General features: G+C 43.1%; 1 protein-coding gene across 2 annotated transcripts; it reads left to right on the forward strand.

Moving 5' to 3' along the window:
* The first annotated feature begins 379 nt into the window (after positions 1 to 379).
* rc3h1b (ring finger and CCCH-type domains 1b) lies at positions 380 to 24766 on the forward strand. Of its 2 annotated transcripts, none has more exons than XM_062518142.1 (20): positions 380 to 544; positions 2464 to 2931; positions 3149 to 3269; positions 4206 to 4445; positions 4719 to 4894; positions 9625 to 9825; positions 10114 to 10246; positions 10654 to 10772; positions 11120 to 11232; positions 11988 to 12227; positions 14004 to 14152; positions 15842 to 16257; positions 16527 to 16682; positions 16992 to 17141; positions 17980 to 18199; positions 18666 to 18759; positions 19034 to 19115; positions 19327 to 19464; positions 20400 to 20494; positions 20616 to 24766. In XM_062518142.1, the coding sequence occupies exons 2-20, from the start codon at positions 2701 to 2703 to the stop codon at positions 20773 to 20775; spliced, it is 3234 nt and encodes a 1077-aa protein (XP_062374126.1). In that variant the 5' UTR covers positions 380 to 544; positions 2464 to 2700; the 3' UTR covers positions 20776 to 24766. The 2 variants fall into 2 exon arrangements, with proteins under 2 accessions (XP_062374126.1, XP_062374117.1); XM_062518133.1 differs by having other exon boundaries at positions 381 to 544; positions 19300 to 19464.
* Positions 24767 to 24883: the final 117 nt, after the last annotated feature.

Below are 24883 nucleotides of genomic sequence, written 5' to 3' on the forward strand. Positions count from 1 at the left end.
ATTATAGATGTTTCACTCACAACAGGTAGGGGTTGAAAGCAACAATATAACAATTGAATTGAGTAGTCTCCATGCTAATAAATTCGAAATCTGTCAGAATGTAACCCAAATGCAGGGCTATACTGTAGGCTTGGTTTAGTTAGTGATTTTGTCTAAAGATTGATTTGAAATAGAATCTAAGAACTAGTATGCCTAGCTGCTACCGTGTTACTGGGCTGTCTTGAAGTTTTTTAATAACGTTTGTTTTATGTCGAGATGGATGCAATGGAGAGCGCAGAATGACATTTTGGTAAACACGACCCCATTTGAAAGCAACGTTGATGCTAGTTACTCCATATGACCACAAGGGGTAGATTCCGCCCTTCGCCAGTTAGCTACTCGACTCGTTCGCTTCCTTGTTTAACTTCTGCTGTTGGCAGTTTTTGTCAGCAACTCCCCAGGAACTTCGGTAACCGCTAACGTTACATGGTCGACATGGCGACCGACAAAATAACGCGACGTTTTCTTAAAAATAGATGAAGATATCCACTATTCTTTGAAGCAAGTAAGTATGCACTAGTTTTGTTAAGTATTTGTGGCGATGCTTGTGGTCTCTGGGTGTGGACTAAAATCTCAGATAAGAGAATAAAATGGCTAATACATACAGCACAGGTTGGCTAGTCACAAAATGCTGGCCTCTGTTCTTCTTAGCTACTAACGTTAGGATGCTATATCATTAGCCGCCTATGGCTAGCCAGCCGGCGATGTTGTTTGCCGAGCTAACGTTAGCATGGTTGTTTCTGGACTGACGAAGGTTGGCTATTGCCTGCTCTTGGCTTCAGTTAATGGTAACGTTAAATACATCTACAGATATCACGCTCATTGATTCAAGGAACTGTTAGTGATTGGCGCATGAACTAAATTGAAAGTTAGCACGTGAACGTTAGTTATTAGCCGGGAAAAGGTACAGGTGTTTTTGAATATTGGAAATCCTATCTCACAGATGACCAAGTGAAATTTTAGCACTATGGCTAACGCTATCTGGTTGCCTCCCGTAGCAAGAGCTAACTGACCGAGGCAGTGCTGTTTATTTCGAATCGTTAGATCACCCCATTAGTGTCGTTCTTAACGTCATTTATTTGTTATATACCAAATAGTCTACTGGAAATACAAAATGTGCCCTTGTTCCAGACAGTGATGGCCACTTACAATTTGGTGTAACGTCACTATACGATTCGGTAAACAGTAACGTTATGTTAATGTTACATAATCATGCAAGATGTTTCTGGCAATTCAACTAGCATTGCTACCTACCGTCTGTTTAGCTAAGGCTAGGTAGCTATTTGTTTGACGTAGCGATATATTTAACAGGAACGGTATTTTCTGTGTTAAATCAAACGAAGCGTCCTCTGTTCTGTCAGATATGTATTGGTATGTGATATTGTGCAGCTAAGGTTAATTACTAATTGAAGGTACACTGATCACACTGTCAATGTTTGAGATAAAAAAAATGGCTAGTCAAATGAGGTGTGCTAGCTAACTTTGACTAACAGCATAGCAGAATTGTTGTTTAGCGTTAGCAAGCTAGGACATGGTATCCTGCCGGTTGGGCAACATTTACTTAGCGATAGTTAGGCAGACTACTAACATAAACCTGCTTATTGTTGATTCTTTCAACAGTTCATGTATTAACGTGCAAATTTATGTCGAGGACGTGTAGACTTAACATGCATGCTATTGTGGAGTTTCAAACCGCGACATATTTTCCTGGATAATAACATTTCTCCGCCTGTTACACAAGCTAACGTTACTTACAGATAACGTTAGCTATTTAGCTGAGTTGGATGGGCTTTCTAGTTTACACGCCTATTTTTAGCGATACAAAAATATGACGGCAAACGCTAGCTTGCTTTAGGTATTTGATTTCAAACTGAGTGGACGAAACAGAAGGCCATAATTAGGATGCGCTTGATTATCCACACGTTAATGGTTAATGTAAAACAGATATTATCGTGTGTGTAGCCGGGATATCCAGATGCTAAGGGAAGATCCTGTCTAGAGTGTTCTGGTGCGCTGATGTTTCATGATGAGCCATTTCTTGGAGGTGGACATGGTCTTCCACTGCATTATAATGTTATGCTACGCGTTATGTTCACGCCTCACTATCGAAGTATGAAGTTGAAGATTGTCTCAAGACGTTCAAATGGTTGATGTTGCTTTGTTTACTAACTGTTTCAAAACTTGCCGTGACGCTGTACCAGTAACTTAAACTAGAAAAGCCACTGGCCGGTCCTTTGTCCTTTAATGTAAGGCCCACTGATCTATAAAGAACAGCTCAGTGGTAAGGCCAGACACGAGTAAATTAAAGGGAGAAATAGACCTTGATAAATTATTGAATTATTGAAAATATGCCAGTTATAGCATTGTGTTCAACAGCACTGATTCACAATAATAATTGTATGTTTATTTTCCATTGTCTTTCAGGTGTTTTGTGTCACACCATGTGATGACCATCCACAAAACGTCCGGCATATAAAGGAATCTAATGGATATTTTTGATTCCAGTGGAATCTAATTTTCTTTCTTTGTAAAACAAACAGAAAAGGATACAAATCAGAGTCACTTGAGCCAACTTAGGCCGTTCTCCTTGACTCAGATAAAAATAATAATAATAAAAAAAGATTTCCCCCCATTTTTTACATGTAGACCACGCCTGTTACAATGCCAGTGCAAGCCCCACAATGGACAGAATTTTTGTTGTGTCCAATATGTACACAAACATTCGAAGAGACAGTGCGGAGGCCCATCAGCTTGGGCTGTGGCCACACTGTCTGCAAGATGTGCCTGAACAAGCTGCACCGAAAAGCCTGTCCCTTCGATCAGACTGCTATCAATACAGACATCGAGCAGCTGCCAGTCAACTCGGCCCTGCTTCAACTGGTGGGGGGTCAGGTAGGTTTTGCCATACTAGGATTTCAATTAACTGGTAGCAGGTTGATATTAGTGAAAGAAGTAAAAACACTGATATTGAAGTTTGTGGCACTATGTAGTTTGTTCACTCGTCATTAACATGTAAATGTTTTTCAGTCAGGTTGATGTAAAATTGTGAGAATAGCTGTGATATTGGTTTGTTTTTGTTGTTGAACCAAGAATGTTGCTGCTTTCACAGGTGCCAAAACTGCAGCCTGTGGCCCTTATTACTGACCCAGAGGACACCAAGCACTATGATGAGGCTCGACAATGCGTTGAGGAACTGGCCCTCTACCTCAAACCCCTCAGCAGCATCAGAGGTAAGGACAGGAGGAGGCCTTGTGCACATAGAGCTCAACAGTGACCGCTTATTCTGGTTAAAATTGCCATGGGAATTTTTGTGACTTAACTCCACTTCAATTCCCTCTTGTCTTCCGAACAAGATGGTGGCTGAGACAGTATGGAGAAATGCGTGACAAAGCCTTAAAATGTTTTTCTCTCCTTGAAACTTGAATTAGCTCATTGCAAACAGTAGGAAGTTAGTCAATCCAGTTGCCTTCAATTCAAGAGGAAACTCGGCAAACTATAATTAGGTTGGAATACATGGGAAAATATATGATTAGCAAGGGTTTATTATAATAATAATAATAATAATAGATTTTATTTAAAGGACCTTTCAGGATACCCAAGATCATGTCACAAACAAAAAGGTTGTTGAACTTGTAGTCATCTCATAAAATGAAAATAAAAGTAAAAGTGAAAATAAAAGTCAGTTAGTCAGCCCATAAGCCATTTTGAAGAGAGATGTTTTTAGACTTGAGTCACAGTGTTATGGGATAAGTAGTTTATTCACTCTGAAAATTGAATGTTTACAGTTTACTACCTTTTCTGTTGTTCTGGTAGTTTGTTTGCTCAAACTCAAATGTTTTCTGTTCATGATTCATCTCATAGCTGAGATGTCAACGGAGAAAAGGAAAGGGACATTTACTTCTGGAACCAGAGCTATATATTTATATATGCATTACTATTACTTTCTGATAAATCTGCTCTGTGGGCAATGGTGGGGCCTTTTGTTACAATGAGTTCTTTTTGTTCTAATGTTTAATGACCTAGCTCTAAATATTAAATTTTTTGTGTTCTTATCTACAGCTTGAAAAGTGATTGTTGTGGGCCATTATACATGTCAGTCTTCTACTGCAGAGATGCTTGCATGATTAGTTGTTTTACTTTGTTCACTTCTTTCCTTGGCCATACAGGAGTGGGCCTCAGTAATGCAGCCCAGAGCATGCTTAGCCGGCCCATGCAGCGGAAACTGGTGACGCTGGTGCACTGTCAGCTGGTGGAGGAGGAGGGCCGAGTCAGGGCCATGCGAGCGGCCCGTTCTCTGGGGGAGAGGACCGTCACAGAGCTCATCCTCCAGCACCAGAACCCCCAGCAGCTCTCCTCCAACCTCTGGGCTGCTGTGCGTGCCCGTGGCTGTCAGTTCCTGGGTCCAGGTAATAACCATGTGGAAGAATTTCCAGTGACGTTTTTACCTAGCTTTCTATGTTACTGTGACATTGGGTAATAATATGATAATATATTAATAAAAATATTGAAATGTGCATTTTCCAAGAGTTACAATTCTATGTACTTTACCAGATGCACATTTGGTTGTTTTAGTACTCATTGCTCAGGAGACATTCTATTAATCTATTTTGGACTTTCGAGTCACTCAGTATCCCCAACCAAAGGGGCAGTGTTTTTAACGTCTTTATGTATCACCACAGCCATGCAGGAGGAAGCCCTGAAGCTAGTCCTATTGGCACTAGAGGATGGCTCAGCCCTGTCCAGGAAAGTTCTGGTTCTGTTTGTGGTCCAGAGACTGGAGCCCCGATTCCCCCAGGCATCAAAGACCAGCATCGGTCATGTGGTTCAGCTGCTCTACAGAGCTTCCTGCTTTAAGGTGAAGTTTCAGACCATCACCTCCTGGAAATATCCATATTATGTGTATCAAGAACATATTCAAGCTGTTTATATGCATGTGTGTTTGTTTGTGTGGTGTGTTCAATATAGTTTTTTGGATGTGGTGAAGCAGAGGTGTTTGGTCTCGGTGTTGCCGACTGACAATTTGTTGAGTTAGTTTTGAATTCTCATGTTTTAAGAACATGTAGAGTTTCAGGCCCTGGGCTCTGTAAAGTGCGGTGATACTGTTCAAATTGTTAATGGGGCCATTTAGAAAAAATACTCAAGTTGAATTGAGCATACTCTTGAGGTGGCATACTGAAAATCTGGGTTCCCACAGGTCATGGAATTTCTGGAATATCATGGAATTTTGGAAAGTCTATTCCAGGCATGGAAAGTCTGGGAATATTATCAGTTTTGGGTAAAAGTCATGGAGTATCAGGGATTTTTGTTGCAGTCTATTTGGCCAAAATACATTCATTCAAATATATTTCCACATAGAATTGATTAGAATATCTTCATCTGTATCTGATTCTTAGCTTTACTGCTTGCCTGAGTCGTAAAAAGTAAAAGATTCTTGAATGCAATGCAGCATTCATTACATAGTAGGACATGGAATTTCAGGGTTTTTATCAGGGAAAAGTCATGACATTTTACATTTCACTTCGAGTGGGAACCCTGGAAAATACTTTCAAGTTAAGAGAAGTCACTTCTGTATTCCATTAATTTCTATTGGAGTCAAGTGACTTGACCTAGACAGGCAAATTGGCCGAAGCATGCATAACATGTTTAATAATGTGCAATATTTAATACTATGTGGCGGGAATTTCGCAGGTAGTGGACAGTCAGATCGTTTGTCATATTTAAAGGTTTGAAATATGTGGGTCAATGACCTTGTTTGGTGGTTTAATTTGCTAAAAAGAACAGCTTGGAGGTGCAGAAGTGGGCTTGGAGGAGTCGTTGCTCTTGTTCACAAGATAATTCCTAGGTTTACTGAATGGACTGACGGTTCTAATATAAAGACCAGTGACTAACTGGCCTACTGGGTCATTCCATGTGAAATCAGACAGAATCCAGGAAAATTGCCTGACCATCTCAGATTTTACTACGTTTGTCTACTGCACAGGTGTCAAACTCAAGGCCCGCGGGCCAGATGCGGCCCGCCACGTCATTTCATATGGCCCGCGAGAGCTTTAAGGGTCTGATACAGTATGTGGCCCGCGAGAGCTTAAAAGGTCCGATACAGTTTTTGCGTATAGGCAATACACTGCAATACAATGCACGCATGTGAGACTGACAGGGAGGCAACATCAACCACCTTCCTCTATGATCAGTGCAACTGGCTACATCAGATGTGATAGCAACGTGTACGTGTGAAAACAAAATAGACCAGTATTCTAAACTATTTTAGCGAACGGAGCGCCTAAATTACGCGCTCGGTTTAGCCTGCCTGTGAAACGCATGATTGTTTGAAGTGCGTGTGCTTCTTTGAGAGGGGAATCGATGTAAGTTGTAAACTACGTGATACGTTTACGTCTACGTTTAAAAGGCATGTATAATTGTGTGTAGTCCTATTACCCAAAAAATCCAGCTCCAAATCCTTGCTAATCGAGCAAGTGATTGTTTGGTCAAAAGCGAAAATAAGCCTATTCTGACCGAGAAGAGGTGCATTCATATCAGGCAAGCAGAGGTATGCTAGAAGTTTGTAGTAATCGCCCTGTTGCTTTGCATTTTCATTTCAGTTTAAAGGGATATTCCGCCATTTTTGGAAATACGCTCATTTTCCACCTTCCCTCGAGCAAAACAATCGATATTTACCTTGTTCCCGTTCATCCAGCCATTCTGTGAGTCTGGCGATACAACTTTTAGCTTCAGCCTAGCATAGATCATTGAATCGGATTAGACCATTAGCTTCTCGCCTGCTAGCTTCATGTTTAAAAGTGACTAAGATTTCTGGTAATTTTCCCATTTAAAACGTGTCTCCTCTCAAGTTAGAAAGTGCAATAAGACCAACTGAAAATGAAACCTGGCGTTTTTCTAGGCTGATTTGACATGGAACTACACTCTCATCTGGCGTAATAATCAAGGCAACTTGCAGCTACTGGCACTACTACTGCTTGTTGTCTATGGGGACTATTTTCAGATGCTGAGTACGATATCACTGCGCCTATGGTACGTTTGCAAGTTGCCTTGATTAGTACGCCAGATGAGAGTGTAGTTCCATGTCAAATCAGCCTAGAAAAACGCCAGGTTTCATTTTCAGTTGGTCTTATTGCACTTTCTAACTTGAGAGGAGACACGTTTTAATTGGGAAAATTACCAGAAATCTTAGTCACTTTTAAACATGAAGCTAGCAGGCGAGAAGCTAATGGTCTAATCCAATTTAATGATCTATGCTAGGCTGAAGCTAAAAGTTGTATCGCCAGACTCACAGAATGGCTGGATGAACGGGAACAAGGTAAATATCGATTGTTTTGCTCGAGGGGAGGTGGAAAATGAGCGTATTTCCAAAAATGGCGGAATATCCCTTTAAAACGAACAACATAGAATCCACACAACACCTTTCAACTTTAAAACTTCAAAGAAAAAGTCCACCGGGACCGTTCGCTTCTACTGTATGTGTATGGAACGGTGTAGGCTAGTGACGCATTTCATATGGATGCACTTTTTGACATGACAGTTAGCCTACTCGTTTGCATCACTTGCTAGATGTAAAACTGCATTTCGTTACTGGTATTTCACTCGTGCAATGACAGTAAAGTTGAATATACTCGAATCTAAAAACTCAGAAATATGAAAAAAAAAGAATCCATGGCATGATCTCTTCCTGACTGACCAGTGACCCTCATTAAAAAGTCAAACTGTATGGAACTGACAGTGGTGTTTTGTTTTTACAACACATAACAATAATAAAAAAGAACATGTCATGCTGATACTTTTTGCTCTTCTCGATTTTAGAAGTTTTACCGATGCTAAAGATTTTGTGGCTGGTGCTACAAATCTTAGAAGTTACATGGCCCTTTGAGGGTAACCATTGGGCTGATGTGGCCCTCGGTGAAAATGAGTTTGACACCCCTGGTCTACTGTCTAGGTAGTGTTTAGGTCCCAAATATAAGACCTGGAAAATATTTGCAATTCCAATGTTTTCACACTCAAAAATTGCTTATCTTGGAGGCCATGTTTGGACATATTCCTAACCTGCCCCCCAAACTGTGCATGATGGAAGGCAAACAAGTTCTCAATATGACTGTACCATTCAGAGTTGCTACTGCATGGTCATTCATTTTGTATAAGGCCCTAGCTGTAGAACTTCATACAACAGGAGTGATACTGAATCTTAGATACATATGAATATATAGATAAATGATGTTTAATCACATTTGTGGTTGTCTTCATAGGACTGGAGGGTGGCTAGTAGAAACACAAAAATGTATGAAGGAATAGCTTGACGTATCATTTAGTGTACAAAGTGCTAATGTTGTACCATGGATTTACCGTAATTTCCCGACTATTAGCCGCGGCTTATACATTGATTTTGCAAAATGTATTCCACTATGAGGTTAATACAGGGGGGCAGCTAATATGATGTTAATATGGTTTGTTTCTTTTAACTTGCATAAAATACTGTCCTGCGGCTTATACACGAAGCGGCTTATATGCAGGAAATTACTGTATGTGGGAAATAGGTGTAAAAATCAAGCGTATAATACCCAAATGTCACTCGTTTTGTGCATTTTTGTTTTTTCAAACCTCCTTATGAATCTAGGACCTTTTAGCATGCATGCCCTACATTTTAAGTGTTCAATCGTATGGAGAACATGTTTATATTCTGTTTGCATGGCTATGAACAATACTTGCCAGAAGAAAAAAATATATATATCTAGTGTCACACCGTTAAGACCAATCCTGCGTCCGGCACCAAGTCAGCCGGTCCAATCAGAATGCTCTATCTGTGTACCAAGTCCTTGAGCCCGCCTTAGCACGGTGACGACAGAGCTGCGAGATGGCAGAGCAACCATAGAGAACAACGTAACGAAGCGCTGATTGGTCACAAGTGCTGGCCTACGTGCAGATGCAGTTTGAAAGACAACGATTCATCCCACCCACAGGCTTCAGCTCTGTGAATGGTCTGACTCCAGACTTTACATTTAATGTATAGTTTGGCTTGCCAGGCTAAGATAATATGCTTTCCAGGCTGTAAAATGAAATAAATATTCAGAACTAAAAAAAAACCATAGCATTTGAACAGAATTATTTTTCAGGCCTTGGTTTTGGGACCCGTCCATGATGTAGACAAGGTTTTGAACTAAATCTGTGACGGTGCAGCAGCAACATTACCTGATTTGACACAGAATGACCGTTACACCATCTTTCCTTCCATGCATGGTATGGACCCACATAGAGTGGGGAGAGCTTTGCTTCATTTCTTTTCAAGTACCAGGATGGTGATGGTGAAGGTTCCCGATGCTGCTCTAATGAAACCCTTCCGGTGTGAATGCTCTGAAGCCTATAAAGTGCCTGTTTAGATGCACCGAGGGTGTCGTTAATTAGGCCTCAGCTGAATGCTGTAGAGGAAATCCAGGAGCAGTAGATGGGGAATGGATGTACCGATTTAGACTGCCATATCCTTTTTTTACTGGATCGTGTGTGTGTGCCGTGAGGAGGGTTTTTGAAAATGTCTTGGGACTATGCATTGCAACCCTTGCTCACCTGTGCATTCTCCCCCCTCAGGTTACAAAGCGTGATGAGGACTCATCGCTAATGCAGTTGAAGGAGGAGTTCCGCACGTATGAGGCGCTGCGTCGTGAGCACGACTCCCAGATCGTGCAGATCGCCATGGAGGGGGGGCTTCGCATTGCCCCTGACCAGTGGTCCTCCTTGCTCTATGGGGACCAGTCCCACAAGTCCCACATGCAGTCCATCATCGACAAGGTGAGCGCGAGAGTTTGATTGTGGTCAGTCAGTGGTAGAATGGTTTTACTTCCTATTGTACTGCTAGAGTAACATGTGACCGCCAAAACTAAATTCCAAGACTAAATGAAAGTTGATTCTGAGAAATGTCTTGAGAATATTTATTCTAGCACAGAGTTAACCAGCTACTTATGATCATAACCGGTATCTGGCGAGAGCATGGTTTTGGTTTTGTTTTGCCTGGTACATCTCTAACGAGTTCTTCCTCTTCTGTCTTTGCTCTGTGCTGCCGTGGTGCTGGCACGTTAGCTGCAGACGCCAGCTTCGTTTGCTCAGAGTGTGCAGGAGTTGACCATCGCACTGCAGAGGACGGGCGATCCGGCCAACCTTAACCGGCTCAGACCTCATCTAGAGCTGCTAGCCAATATTGACCCCAGTCCAGGTATCTGCGTGTGCACACACACACACACTCATCCACACACATCAGAATTTTCACAAATAAAAAATATAAATTGGATTTGCATTCAACATCATTTGATTAATTTAATTCAGCTATAAACTTTATCAAAGTCTGTATCATATTTTCCCCCAGTCTGCACAAAGCCAAATATATCTCAGCCCAACATGATAGGTTAGGCATACCTTTGAGTTCACTGAGCTGCATCAGGAATATCCTGATTTCTTCCAGTTGTGACCTCTTCAGAGTTTTCCACAAACGTGTGCAGTGGGAGCCCTTTTCGGAAACCTTGTCATTATGTTCGTGATTGGCAGGAAATTGCATTGGTTGACAATTTTCTGAGTCGGGCTGGATCATTTGGAGTTGATACTGAACGTTTGTAAATTCCCCAGATGCCCCACCACCCACCTGGGAACAGCTGGAGAAGGGCCTGGTTGCTGTGAAGACAGTCGTGCATGGCCTGGTGGACTTCATCCAGAATCACAGCAAGAAGGGAACAGATCAGCAACAGGTAGTTGGAATGGTGTGGCATGAAGTTGGGTCTATTCTTACGGTTTGACCGCTGCAACAGGGTGCTAAAAGTAAAAATAGAGCAAGCGAGAGTACTTTCTTCGAAGCAAAAGATAAGATCATGACTGTCTTGGCTTTTGTCTGATCTCCCTTTTGCGGTTACCACACACACCTACTCACAGACAAGCAGTGGTTATAGTGTGCGTGTGTTAATTTGGGTTTTTTTGTCACACTTTGAGTCTACAGCTTCCCTTTTGAGCTGAATGATTGATGTTTTTTTGTGTGTCAGTCATACTCTCACTATGTGTAACCGGCTCTTTTGTCTCCTTTACCTTGCCTTCTCTGCAGCCCCCGCAGCACAGCAAGTATAAGACGTACATGTGCCGTGACATGAAGCAGAAAGGGGGCTGTCCCAGGGGAGCCAGCTGCACCTTCGCCCACTCACAGGAGGAGCTGGAGAAGTAAGCACACACACACCCAGCACACACACACACACCAACACACACACACACACACACACACACACACACACACACACAGACACACACACACACACACCCGCACACACACACACACACACAGACACGCCACAGCATGGGGGGAGGGGGTGCACACAATGCAGGAGGGAAATACACATTTCATTGTGTGTCATGTAAATTAGTGGGTAGGAGAGAATGGCCACACTAAGTAAGGTTTCTAAACCTTTAGTCATCATTTGACATGCTTTGCTTCAAATGATGCTCATTTAGGCATTTATCGTCACCTGTCCAGAAGTGGGACTACTGTAGTCTGGCAGCCCTTTCTGGCAGACGTAGGCAGGCTTTGGACTGTGTCAGGATGTTATCTTGCTTTACTTCATTGCCCTCGATCCTGTTTTAATGTTTTCGTCAAACTTATTGCTTTGCCATTTCTCTCAAAATGTCACGGGAAGTTTTACATGGAAGAAATACTCCCTTAATCAGTCAGTGTACTGTAATTTCCCGACTATTAGCTGCGGCTTACACATTGATTTTGCAAAATTTCTTCCGCTATGAGGTTAATACAGCGGGGCAGTTAATATGGGTTTGTTTCTTTTAACTTGCTTAAAACACTGTCCTGCAGCTTACACAATGTGGCTTATTTGCGGGAAATTACTGTGATCAGTTCGTAAATCATGTAGGAGTCTCTGTTACGGGAAATTGAGAGAGGCACTGAGTTCTTCTCTCCTCTTCTGCAGGTACCGGAAGATGAACAAGCGCTTGGCAGCTCGTCTACCGGGTGTATTGTTACCAGATGATGGGGTTCCCCTGGAAGCTGTGCCCCGCAAACCTTCCCCCCTCACCAACGGGATTGTGGCCGCCGGCTCTGGGGCGCAGATGCCACAGCTAGTCGCCCGCGGTGCCGACCCCACCTATGATCTGCGGAAGCCCAAACTGGACTCCTCAAGCATGAGCGCCCCAGGCTCACCACCGGACTCGTAAGTCATGGGTTTCTGCCCCTCTCCCCCACATTTGCTATATAGGAATACTGCTGGAGAATAGTGCCCATATAAATCATACATTAGGGCTGGGCGATTAAATCGATTTTAATGATTCATTTGAATTTGACGTTCAGGTTGATTTATTTAACTTACACCTCCAATGCGCTCCAGCGCGCGACTGGTGTTACTCTCCACGAAATGACCGCGGCAGCACAAACACACTCGTCAAAACAAACTACAGTTGTAGAAACATTTTCAAACTGTATCCCGTGTGATAATTCTGACCTTAGACCACACGATTTTCAAATTATGGGAGTTTTGCTGCGTGGTGCACACTCATCTAACGCAGGTGGCAATTCTAGCTGTTTTAAATCCGAGTCTTTTTTACAGTCTTGCCTTTACAACATATCAAATGTGTTTGATATTATCTTAGTCTTGTCTCTTGCAAATAGTGGCACGGGCGATATAGGCCATAAACACCAATAGTGAGCTCTCCAGCACTAAACAGGAATTGGAAAACTGGCTATATGTGACCATTCATAGCGAAATCAGTCGTTTTGCGCACAACGTTATTTTGAGAAAATCAACAATAACAAACTTCCGGGTTAAAATGTTGAATTTCACGTTTTCGCCTCATTCGACTGTATACAGTCTACAGTTTCATATCGTGAACGCATTTCACGGAAAAACATAAGTTTTGACTGTTAAACCCGGCGAAGATTCAACACATTTGCTGTCATTCCCGTTGTGCACGCGCTGCTTAAAAAGGTGATTTCTCCTCTTCTGGCATATCGTGACAGGAGAACCATGTCAACTTTGGATGCTGTTATCTTAGCGATATTTTGTGTAATACCCTCGATATACATATCGTTGGAAAGCTTAGTTTATGGCCGTTCACGTGAGCACAATAACTTAATTTAATTAATTTTACCGAAACGACTGGTTCCGCTTTACAGGGTCACATATGATTATTTATTGCGTTTCTTAGAATTTATTAGTATTCCACGTGACAGAACAGCTCAATTGCATGCAAGAAAATACATCTACGGATCTGAACACTTCACCTGCTCAATCTATATGATCTAATTCAGTGGTTCTTAACTGGTATGGCTTTGGGACCCACAATGTCCCATGTTCAGCAAGTCGAGACTCAAATTATTATTTTTAGTGTTCAAGAAGACCGATATGGTGAGGTACATGCAGACATGTAGGCCTAATGGTTTGGAACATGCTGATGTTTGGCTTTACATTTGTTAGGTCTTCAACTCAACTGATATCACACCTTTCAAAGTAGACTACTCAACTGCTTGGTTTCCATGTTCCATTTTAATTTTAGTGGTTTTATGTTCTCATGTACCAGCAGTTCACTGCACACCACACACTGGGGTTTCTGTCCTATTTTGCCCTCAATTTAAGTGGATCCATATCCTACTTCAAATATTCAGGGTCGGAGCCTACTTGTGTTTTACTAAAAATGATCTCTAACATGACGGGTCACATGAACATTGTCTGTTTATGTCCATGGCAATGACTGACATAGGAATAAAGTCTATCAAAATAAAGGTCCAATGTTGGCTCTGATAAGGTAGCATTTCAAATGAGCTTGTTTTTAACGATTTATTTTGTATTTAGTATTTCATTTGTAGTTTTTCTTTTTTGTTTTTTAAGTAGGCAATACAAAATTGTAAATAAATGTTTTAAGCCAAATTGCCAAGCGCTATCATATATGCATATGCATTGCCTCTGACCTGCTGTCCCTTGTCCTACCCGCAGGATTCCATCAGATCACCTCCCTATGCCCAAGCAGATGGCGGTGGTGCCCAGAGCACAGATGTATCCCCAGCAGCAGCCCGAGATGTTCTACCCAGAGACCAGACCTCCACCGTCAGGCTCTCAGTACGACGGCCCTCCATACCAAACAGGTGAGGTGGGAGGTGTGGGCCTTGATGCTTTAAGGACTCAACTGCATGTGATCTTAATTGGCTTTGTAATAGAACTTAATTTGGATAGATTGTATGGGTATATTTTGCCATATTGAGTGACTACATTGAGCATAAAATAACTCGTTTAATTGACCCGTCGCTAAGTCATCGAATGCAGATGAGCCAATGGCATTCGAGCAGCCTCGCACAGGCCGACACACTCCAACAACTTTAGCTCACAGCTCCATTGAAATGCATCAGAAGCTGTGATTTTTGTCCCGATTTATGGGATTTGATAGCAGTGTGAGATGAAAAAGATGGCCTAGTGACATGTATGGGGATTAATGCAACAGAGATACACAGAATAATGGCTTTCAATCTTGATTATGCTCTCTATAATTATGTTAAATTAGTTAATTTAATTCTAAAATAGGTTAAAATTATTTCTTCCCAGCTCTCCCCTAAGCAAAGAGTTTCTCCTCCTTTGTACACAGAATGACACCGTGAAAGAGAGATTCACTACAGTTGTGGATTTAGCTAATCGACGCTAACATGTTAGCATCCTAACGTCAGAAAAGCATGGAGTTGGGAAATGCAGCCCGATCTGCTGGCCATTGGATTTCGCCTTGCAGCTCAGGCTGGAAACCTCCACATTTTTCTATCCTGCTACTGTTGCTGCGGGGTACCAATCACAAATTGGCTTATCCAACTGGTGCACCCGTATCGTTTGTCGTTGGTTGAAGGACCACCCAAATGTGTAGTCATTTGAACTATGCCTGATGATCACGCCTCTGGTGCACTAGAAATACAGAGCAGACTCCCTAATCTATCCAGACTAGTTCTGTCTTCAAATATTGAGCTTGGTCTGGTGATTGCCAGGCTAGGGGTTGTGCACAGTAGGGTAACATTTATTCATCATAATGGGCTCAGTGCACAAACGTTTTTAGTACTGCCGTTAGATTTCCGGTGTGTTCGAACCTGCAGCTATTGCTATGGTAATTCGTGTCTACACGGACCCAGTTGAGTGTTGCACCTAGCGAATCAGCACGTTACGATAAAGAAGGATTTGAGCACGTTGAGATTTGTATTATTGGGAAAACAAGATATTCCGTGTCTTAGTGAATATTTAAGAAGCAGAATAAAACAGAAGATGCCGTTTCAATATAGTTAACGCTCCACCGGAAGTCAAACGGCAGTACTAAGTGACTTTAGTGCACTGAGCCCATTTAATAAAGTTGAAGATGCTCTGCATTATAGGCTATATATTTGTTTATTTGCATTACCTTGTTCCTTACATGACATGACCCCAGTGTCCTTTTAACATGCATGCAAGCCTATCTAGCACTAATATTAATACACTCGCCTCCCATCTGTCACCCAACACAGCTGACAAGTTTGTCACCCATCAAAGCTAGATTTTAATTTTGTACATGTCCCTCTATGAGATACTGGAGTCTTTCGATGGATTCCAAATGAAATCATGTCCGTGGGTCTCCAGGATAGCCTCCTGGGATGCAGCTTTAACAGACAGGCTTACAGCTACCATTGACGTTTTAGTCAACAGTAACTAAGGCGGGCGGGACTTACAGAATGGTCAATTGAATGTGAAAGTTGTCTCTTGCCTTTACAAGTGAATGTCTTAATACTTTCTGTTGTTGTCTTCATTACCCCTCTCTCTCTGTCACTCAGGCAACCCCTACCCCTACCAAGCCCCTCCGTATGTCCAGAGGTACATACGAAACCCGCCGCCTCCCAACGAGTCCTCTGTGCCCCCCTATCAGGAGTCGTACCCCAGCTATGTTCCCGAGCGACAGTACCCTGCCCATTCGGGGCCTGCCTTCTCCCAAGGGTTCCCACCTCAGCCCCACTACGACAGCCGCCGACACACACCCTACCCTGGACACCCCCCTCCCCAGTCCTATGCCCCTCCCCGGGATGAGATCAGGATGAGCCCCGTGCCCGTGGATGTGCCCCCTGCACCCATGCCCCCACCCCCTGCGGGTGCTGCTGGTTCCCTCTACCACCCTGACCCTCGGGAAAGATATCCACCGGAGGGGTACCCTCCCCATGGACCCCATCCCGGCCATATGAGGCCCTATGTGAGGGTAAGGCGAGACTTAATTCTGTTAAGACTCCTGAACAGTTCTGGACAGGCATTAAGAATCCTGTTCTGAATCTGTCAGTTCATGAATCTATTGAATTGTTTTATTTAGTTTGCGTGTTACAGCTAATTTTACATGTATTGATCACTTGTAATACAAATCCTCTGTGTTGTTTTGGATCCTCCTCATACAACTTGTAGACGCTAATTGAATGTTCATTGATTTTTGAAGAAGGTTAGCAGTCATCTGATTTCTGCCATGTCCCTCTACAGGACCCTTATAGCCGCTCCCAGCCCAGCCTAGACTACTTACACCGCCGACGCAAAGAGATCATGGCTCAGCTGGAGGAGAGGAAGGTCATCTCTCCCCCGCCCTTTGCAGCCTCCCCCACACTTCCCCACAACTTTCCTAACGACTACCCACAGGAGGTTAGTAGACACTGGGGCATGAAGGTGTTAGAGAATGGGAATTATGTTAAAGTTGGAGCAGTCCAGTAACCTTACCTGGATTTGGAGTGTAGTAATGCTCTTGAAAGTGAAAGTGGTTATTGGAATAAACTGCTTTTGACCTGCTCTATTTTGGGGGAGGGGAGTGAAGTAAAACTATCATAAAGTATTGCCATCCTAGTTGGTGTTCACCTGTATTACACATTTACTGTGCCTAATTATACTCAAAAGATGTATTAATATTGTCCTATGGTGTGCTGAAAATGACACTGTTTTAACCCGTTTATTTAGTATCTTGAAGAGAGCTCCAAAGCCTTTGGAAAGGGCCGTGAGCAAGACTACGCAGGGCAGTATTCGCCCTGGTCGTGTGACACCATAGGATCCTACATCGGCAGCAAGGATGCCAAGTCTAAAGACCTCATGGGTGGCGTGGAGATGATGGTGAGTGACCGTAAACCAGACACCTGTCTTATCGGTCCTACCTTATAGAGTACGGACGCTACATTCTTTTGCGCTGGATGCTGGGCCCATATTCACAAAGAATCTTTAAGATAAAAGTAGCTCCTAAATGGCAGATTTAGGAGAAACTCCAAATAATGGCTGTCAGTCGAAACTTTAGTACTGTACTCTCAATTGTTTTGACCGAGTAGTTCACAGCATTTTAGCATTAAAAATAGCACCGAAGTCTGAGAAGTTTCGAAGTAGTTGAGAAGACTCCTAACTCACTAAGACCTATTCACAAACAACCATAATGCTGCTGTTTGTGTCATTCCACATTCCATTTTTGAATGCAAATACAGATTCACTTACGGGAGATCTAATGTAAAACTCAGTGTTTTATTGTGTAATTAAAAAATTGCATCTCGTCTATGCAAACATGTCTTAATAGATTTGTTTAAAAAATGTTGCAGAGATAGGCTTACTGCATCAATACGTAGTGTATTCCACAGACCTGTCACCGATCACCGATCCCGGTGGTCATTGCAAGGAGCTTGTGCATGAGACATGACATCAACCATAGCAACAAAGCCCTTCTTGTCTTATCTTAGGAGTTCTAATTTTTCCATTCTGGAAGTTGGTCTCAGCAGCTTTGTGAATAGGTTTTAAGAGAAAACTGACATTTAAAAACGTTTAGTGCAATTTAAGAGTACTCTTAGTGGTTAGATTAAATACTTTGCATGATTTCTACATACCAGGGTCAATATTCAATCTCTTGACCATCCTGATCTGAGCAGCATTGTGCTTTGACTAATGCCTTCCCTGTTGTCCCGTTCTGTAGAATGTGGAAGGGAAAGGTCTGCGAGACCCTCCCCTGGAAGCTCAGCGGCGCTCCGCAGACGCCAAAGACGACGATCCCATCATCCCCTTTGGCTCGTTGCCCACCGTCTCACGCTTTGGCGCAATTTCACGCACCTCTAAAACGGGCTACCAGACCACTGGCCCCGTGCAAGCCATGGCATCATCACAAGGATCGGGACCCAAGCACATGACCACAGCAGGTATGGGCTCACTACATGTTTAGTGCTAAGGAGGGACATTCACTCTGAAGCCACACATTTCATGGGGTGGTTACTGGAGAGACCATTGTGTATGGAACCTCGGGTGAATCAGCTGTACAGCTGTCAGCAGCAGTAACCTATGAAAACATCTTTGCCCTGTTTCGGAGAAATATCACAATCCTCCTTTACTAGCAAGTCTCAACTCTCACAACTTATATTAAATAGTGAGAAGACCTGCGCTAGAGAGTCTGCAGGAGATACATAATGTTATTTACTTAGGTGTGTTCAGATAAAGAATAGGAACTAACTTTCTAGATAGTACAATTCCACAGCAATGATGGTTCCATGACAACCCTCTTTAAATCTGTGATATTGCAGGAAACTCTGATCATGACATTTAACATTTGGAGCTCTTCCATCCCTTCGTCTTTTGTGTCATTCCTAACCGTGATCTTGTCCCCTATAGCGGAGTACTCCTACGGGAACCACCCTGCCTGGGGTGGAGCATCCTACCCTCAACAACACCAGAACATGACCGCTCAGGGACACTTCAGTGAACGGTATGGCTATTCTCACATATGCTTCACTACTTGGATGCTCTTGTTTTGAGTGGTTAGAGATATGCAGTGCTTGTCAAGGCCTGCACTTAGTGTGTGTGTGCGTGTGTGCGTGCGTGCATGTAAAAAGTAATCATACTTGCATGGTGGTAAATGGCATCTCACTCTGTTTGATGAGTGAACCAGTTGCACATTTTTGTAATGGCAAACTTCTGCAAAGCAAATGCACAAACTAAATTGCTGGTTTCACACACGTGCTCTCCTTCCCTTTGACCAGCCTGCCCATGCCCCCTCCTGACAGAGACCAGCTGAAGATGGAGCTGCAACAGGTCAACCAGCAGATCAGTCAGCAGACACAGGTCCGTAGCATGCCAAATGCATGTTCATAACCGCATTTGTGTGTGTGCATACACAAAAGTATACTTCACCAATAGGCTTCTTTTGTCTTTTCTAGCACCCACATACACCTATCCTTATACACACAAATTGTACCCAAATGTGTCCAGTTGAAATGACCAGTGTTGTGGCTCTCCTCATCTCCAGGCTGCCAGTAACTCTCTGCTCTTGCAGAGGGAGGCCAGCGCCATGGCTGCTCAGCCTGCGGGAGGCAAGTGGCCAGCAGGAGGCGCCGTGTCCAGTGAGCAGCTCAGTCTGGAGCTCTGCCATGTGGAGCGAGAGATTGGCAAGAGGACCCGAGAGATGGCCATGGTAAGGATGTGTGAGGGCACTCTTGTCGAAGCCTCCTGGTTTTACCAGGCTCTTGCCATATCTCATAGGCTGCTCCCAGCACCCTTCATTTCTGTCAGCTGTGATATCCTGAGTTTGCACTGAGTTTGCACCACACCTCAAGGGGCTTATAGATAGGAAGTGGCATGTGCTGCGCTTGCCACCATGTTGCACTAGATTGAGCTAATGGCCCAAAGATGTGTGTTGTGCTTGGTGCTGGGCACAGGCTACAGCTAGCCTGGCTAACGCCAGGTCTGGCAACCAGACGTTCATTTTCTCGTATTTGAAAAAATGCCCAGATCCGTTCATTGGGCGCCACGGATGTCAATCAAATGCGTCTCTGCATAGCTCAACATGGTCTTGCTTTCTCCCCTGTTCTGTGATTGGCCTCCAACATCAGGCGAAAATGGGGGCGTTAGTTTCCAGACTGCCTTAGCAGCGTGAAAGAAATCACCGCGCAAGGCAGTATGGGAAACCCAGGCTAGGGCACAGCGCAGATTGGCTATGATTTACACCACGCCATGGTGGAACTTTGATCGTGGCAAGTGCAAGAGCAGCACAGTGGCAAAATGGTGCTTGTGCTGTGCTGTGCTTTGCTTGGGGCTGCAGCAAGCCGTTCTTGCACCACACAGGCCATTGACAGCTTCTTATCTGTAGGGCCCTCCAGGCAATTGACCTATCCATATGGATATCTGTCTGTGTGTATATTGGCCAAGCAGAGATGCCTGATAGATTTCTTGTTAAACAACGCAACACATTTTAACAGACAGGAAAGACCTGAAACATTGAAATCTAGGTGCGCTGTCATTAGCAACATTTTAGTTTACCAGATTTTCTTCAATGTGCTTATGGTGCCACGTGTTGGTTTTTAATAGGCTCAAAATTATAATTTGGCTCATTTCATGTTGTCTTCTCAGGAGAATCAGGTGGCTCACGAGTACAAAATGAAGGCCAGTGAGAATGGCCAGGCAGAGCGTAAAGCCCAGCTGGATGAGCTGTCCCTTGCCCTGGGGTAAGTGTGTCTGGAGGGGAGGACTCCTCTTAGTCAAGCCAGTATTATGTGGCCTGCCCTGTCTGGGGTTCTGTCTATTCCATTTCTAACCCTTGGTCTCTCTTGCCGTCCCTCTCTGTAGTGAGGTTTCAAATGGATCCAGCAGCATTGTGTCGGAGGCCAGCGCCACCATGCTGTCCCTGAGCAGTAAAACATCATCGCTCAGTCTGTGCTCGGCTGACCCCACCCCAGCCAGCGGTGCAGACCACCAGAAGAACGGTGTGGTCCACTCCTGCTCGTAGACCACACACACGTACACACGGATCCACTCTTCGGGCTGCTTTTCCTCCACAGAGTTGAGCGGTATAGGGCCAGATAAAGCAGTCTTGACTGTGTCAGGACCACTGTGTAATGGCCCAACGTAAAATCGCCAGTTGCCAGCTACTCTGTTTAGAAAAAAAAAGGGAGTGCAGCTTTAAGGATGAGTGTAGGTGGTTACACATTGAGGAACATCATGTTTCCGGTGTAGACACACGCATACAAACACACTCACACACTCACACACATACACACACACACACACAGTGCATGCTGTTGTGCATGCAAGCACACACATGCGCATACACACACACACACACACCCTCACAAACTCTTCTTTGTTTTATTTAGAAGATGAGCAGTATCTGCCGTGATAATTTTTCTTTCCTTTTTGTTCTGTGAATGAGCTTTTTTGTTTGTTTTAAATGACTTGTCATTGCCTGGAAACCAGAGCATCTGATTATGCATCCTTAAGAAAAATATTACTCAAAGAGGAAAGGCAAACCAAAAGAGCGTAGAAACTGCTAAAGAGGAGTGCAATTTCCTAGTCAAGATGACGATGGTGAGTTACTAGACAACTAGAGCGATGTTCTCTGCCTTCACCGCTTCATTCTGGTGAGCGTTATAGCCCTCTTCAGCCATCTTGCGTTCCTGATACTCTCCGTCTTCTGAGTAGTGACACAACAGAGGTGATGTGATTTGTGCTTGTAGGCGAAGCGACCCTTAAGAGACGTGCAGATTCACTGTGAGGACAACCTGACCAGCCAGCCATGTTGTAGCATAGGAACAGAAAACCCTCCGGTCATTCCATTATTGAATGGACCTACATGTGAAATGGAAGAATCTATAATATTCTAGCAATATTTAGAGAGAATGGGTCTTAATTTGCAGTGAGAGTGTGTTTAAGAGACCAAATGTAACTGAATTCAGGTCCTGATGAACATGGGGAGGAGAGCAGGAAAGCCACGAAGTCAGTCATGTATTCTATTATGTGCAGTCTGTGCTCAGTGGTCTGACTGTTGGGCAGTTTTGAAAATGGACATATTTTTTAGACATTTTGGTAATACTTTGTGCTCTGTTTTAAAGAGTGCAAATTGAGACTTTTTTTGTTTTTTTTCCTTTAGCACGTTTCCCTCAAGTGCATACAGATAGAGATTTTTCTGGGGTATTTTTATGATGGAATCCCTGTGTTGCTCAGGTTGGAATTCTGTGGTTCAGGTCAGACTATGTATGTTGGCGCAGTGTGCGGTCGCCTCTTCCCTGGTATGTCTGGAATGCCATGGTTTGGTAGAATATGGTCTGTTTGGAAACATTCTCACCTGTCTCCCTTAACTTCTATGAAGTTGCATTCTCAGTCCTCCTGGTCAGGTGTGCCAGCCCAGGTCTCTCACATCACCTCTGCACTGAACTCAATAGGGGGGGCGTTTCTACAACATGTTGGTCACCTGCTGAATAGCGGTGACCAGAATCACATCAATATAATTTCCCGCTTATTTGAAAGTGAAGCACATGAATTGAACATAGGTTGTTGTTTATTTGTGAGTTTCAATGACAATTGACTCGCTGTAGATATACCGAGTGAAATTGTATCTCTTTCCACCTTGCATCGACCTTGTGTATTTTTTACACCTGTTTATTCACTGACTGTTTAATGAGGCCAGCTTGGGTCGATTTACTTAAAGATCACAACTAGCTGAAGTCTTCCTTGAGTGATGACCTTCATGTGACCTAAATTTTTTAGTCTCTTGAGACCGATGGATAATAAGCTCCTTTTCGGACGCAAAACTTGGAAGAGTGTGATGTGTTATTTTCTTGTCATTTTGTTGTATCAAAGTCACAGCTAGTAGGCTATCTTTATGGTGACTTGTTATCATGTTTATTGTCCTAAGCTCTTACCAGAGCACATAGCCCTTCAGACCATCTCTAAATTGAGAGTACCGCACAGGCATGAAAATATTACTTAACTCCATAAACCTTTTTCGGAAACTGTCATGTCAGGGTTTGCCTTGTATACTTGGGTCAGGCGACACAGTAGCCATCCCTGAACATCCACCATGTAAACCCACCCCTCTGCCTGTAGTTGGTCTTCAAATTCTCTTGGCTTTGCGGTTATGCTCTCTTGCCGGATGCCAGAATCCCCTGGCCCTTTCCTTGCCTCTACTGAAAGGAGCCTCCAGGGGCATCTGGCTTCCTAAAGCCGTGGCCGTCACCTGTGGGAAAGACAAGCCCCGCCCTCTCTTCTGCCTCTTCACCTGTAGCCTCCAAGGCTTTGCTGTATTTGATGTGTAGGTACATACACTTTTATATACATACATATAAAGATATACTTAGCACTATTACGTGCCACCTCTTAATCCACTCGATCAGCATTTATATTAAATGATCTCTACACAAAATCAGCTTACATGTTTTTTCTGGTTGCAAAAACACAAAGCTTATCCTTTCTCAGTCAAAGGAGTCTTGTGCCAGGATGACATGATGTGCTCACTTAACTTGTTTTGTGTTCAAACAAAAAAAAAGACAAAACAGAAAAAAAAAAAATTACGTCGATATGTACACTTCACTAGAAGGTAGCTTGATGGAAGAACGTAGATTAAAAAGGCGATGTCGAGTTTAACTGTTAGTGAATCACATGGCTAACTTGACCTCGTCTTTTGAGCGGCGTGGCAGGTAGAGGTGTTTTTACATCACAGACTTAGGGCTGGGCATTTTCTGCCTGTATTAGGAGGCTAATGTGGAGTCTCTGCTGGAGAAGCATCCTTGTTGCATATTAGTGTTGGAGACTTGCATGTCTGCTCTTGACTGCATGCAGTATTTCCTCATGGCAGTCATGTTGATCTCTCTTGCCAAACTGAGAACATTGAAGAGCTCAATGGGCATGTCCTCCGATTTCTTTTTCCTCTTTGTTTCGGGTTTTGCATCACTGTCGTTCAGCAAAAGCAGTAGCATGATTAGCTTTCAGTGGTTTAGGTAAATTTTGGCTAGAACGGTTAAAGAAAAAAAAAAAAACCTTCACAGAGCCCCTGATTACATACCAGCGTCTTGCTGGTGGTAGGGTCCTCTGTGTTGTTGTGTTGGGTGACCCGCTCTTCACCGCAGTGAACATTTTCAAATGGAGCGCTATCTGGACATAATGCTTTTACTTTTGTTTTAAACTCTCGTTTATGTGGGAACGTGCTATCTGTATGTATCTGTTGGCAAATTGCCATTTGCTTGGGTGCCTAGTTTTGTTTCTTATCTTGTTAACATCAGTGATCTCACTGAGTAATTATACTTGCTGTGATTTGTATGTTGTTTTACAAATTAAATTATGTTGACCATCTTCAAGTAGCATCAGAAAAGAAGTAGAAGACCCAGTACAATGCACACAATGTTAACAGCTTTGTGCATGTTTTTGCTGTAGAGACCAATTGATAACATGGTTTCTCTGGTGATGGGTTAGTTTCAAATGGATGATATTCATTTCTTTCCTTGGATGTTGTTTGTTTTGAGCGAACCTGGTGAAATCACACATTGCAGATAAATGAACTCATCCGCACCCAGTAACACTTATATGGCTGTGTTGATTTTCAGTTTATTCCTAACTTTGGGAAATGTAATGGCTTTTTTAATGATTACTACAAAGTTGTCTTGATAAAAATATCTCTTAAATTAAGGTACAGGTTTGATTTCAACAAGGAAAGATTTTTATATATAAATATATATTATACTCCATTAAGGAATGTTTAGAACCATCTTACTCCAATGTGGATGTAGCCATTATTACGCCATTTTATGACTTTGTAAAAGAATTCACTGTGTGAAAATTGGTTTGCATTTTTGTATAATACAATCTGCTTTTTGTTAGAGGAGAGGCTGGCTAAACAGGATGTTTGGAGACATGAAAAAACCTGTGACTTTAAGAAGAAAATGTAACTTGTGTAAAACAGTGATTCTAAACCAAGATGGATGGATTAAATGATATTGGTAACACTGCTTTGATATTGAGTGTGTTTTTCCTTGGTGTGGGTAAACATTGGTCTTAAAATCCTGATGGCAGAACGTACACCCTCCCCCTGTGAAGTAGTTACTGTAATCCATCCTGGCCAAACT

The sequence above is a fragment of the Sardina pilchardus genome, chromosome 2 (assembly GCF_963854185.1).
Source record: "Sardina pilchardus chromosome 2, fSarPil1.1, whole genome shotgun sequence".
In the NCBI taxonomy this organism is placed as follows: domain Eukaryota; kingdom Metazoa; phylum Chordata; class Actinopteri; order Clupeiformes; family Clupeidae; genus Sardina; species Sardina pilchardus.

What these genes read in the sequence shown, in the direction of transcription:
- rc3h1b (XM_062518133.1), top strand. Translation starts at nt 2,701, where the DNA reads ATGCCAGTGCAAGCCCCACAATGGACAGAATTTTTGTTGTGTCCAATA. An exon ending in CCAGGCTCACCACCGGACTC is followed by an intron (nt 12,228 to 14,003) that starts GTAAGTCATGGG and finishes TCCTACCCGCAG; the next exon opens with GATTCCATCAGATCACCTCC. An exon ending in CTAACGACTACCCACAGGAG is followed by an intron (nt 16,683 to 16,991) that starts GTTAGTAGACAC and finishes CCGTTTATTTAG; the next exon opens with TATCTTGAAGAGAGCTCCAA.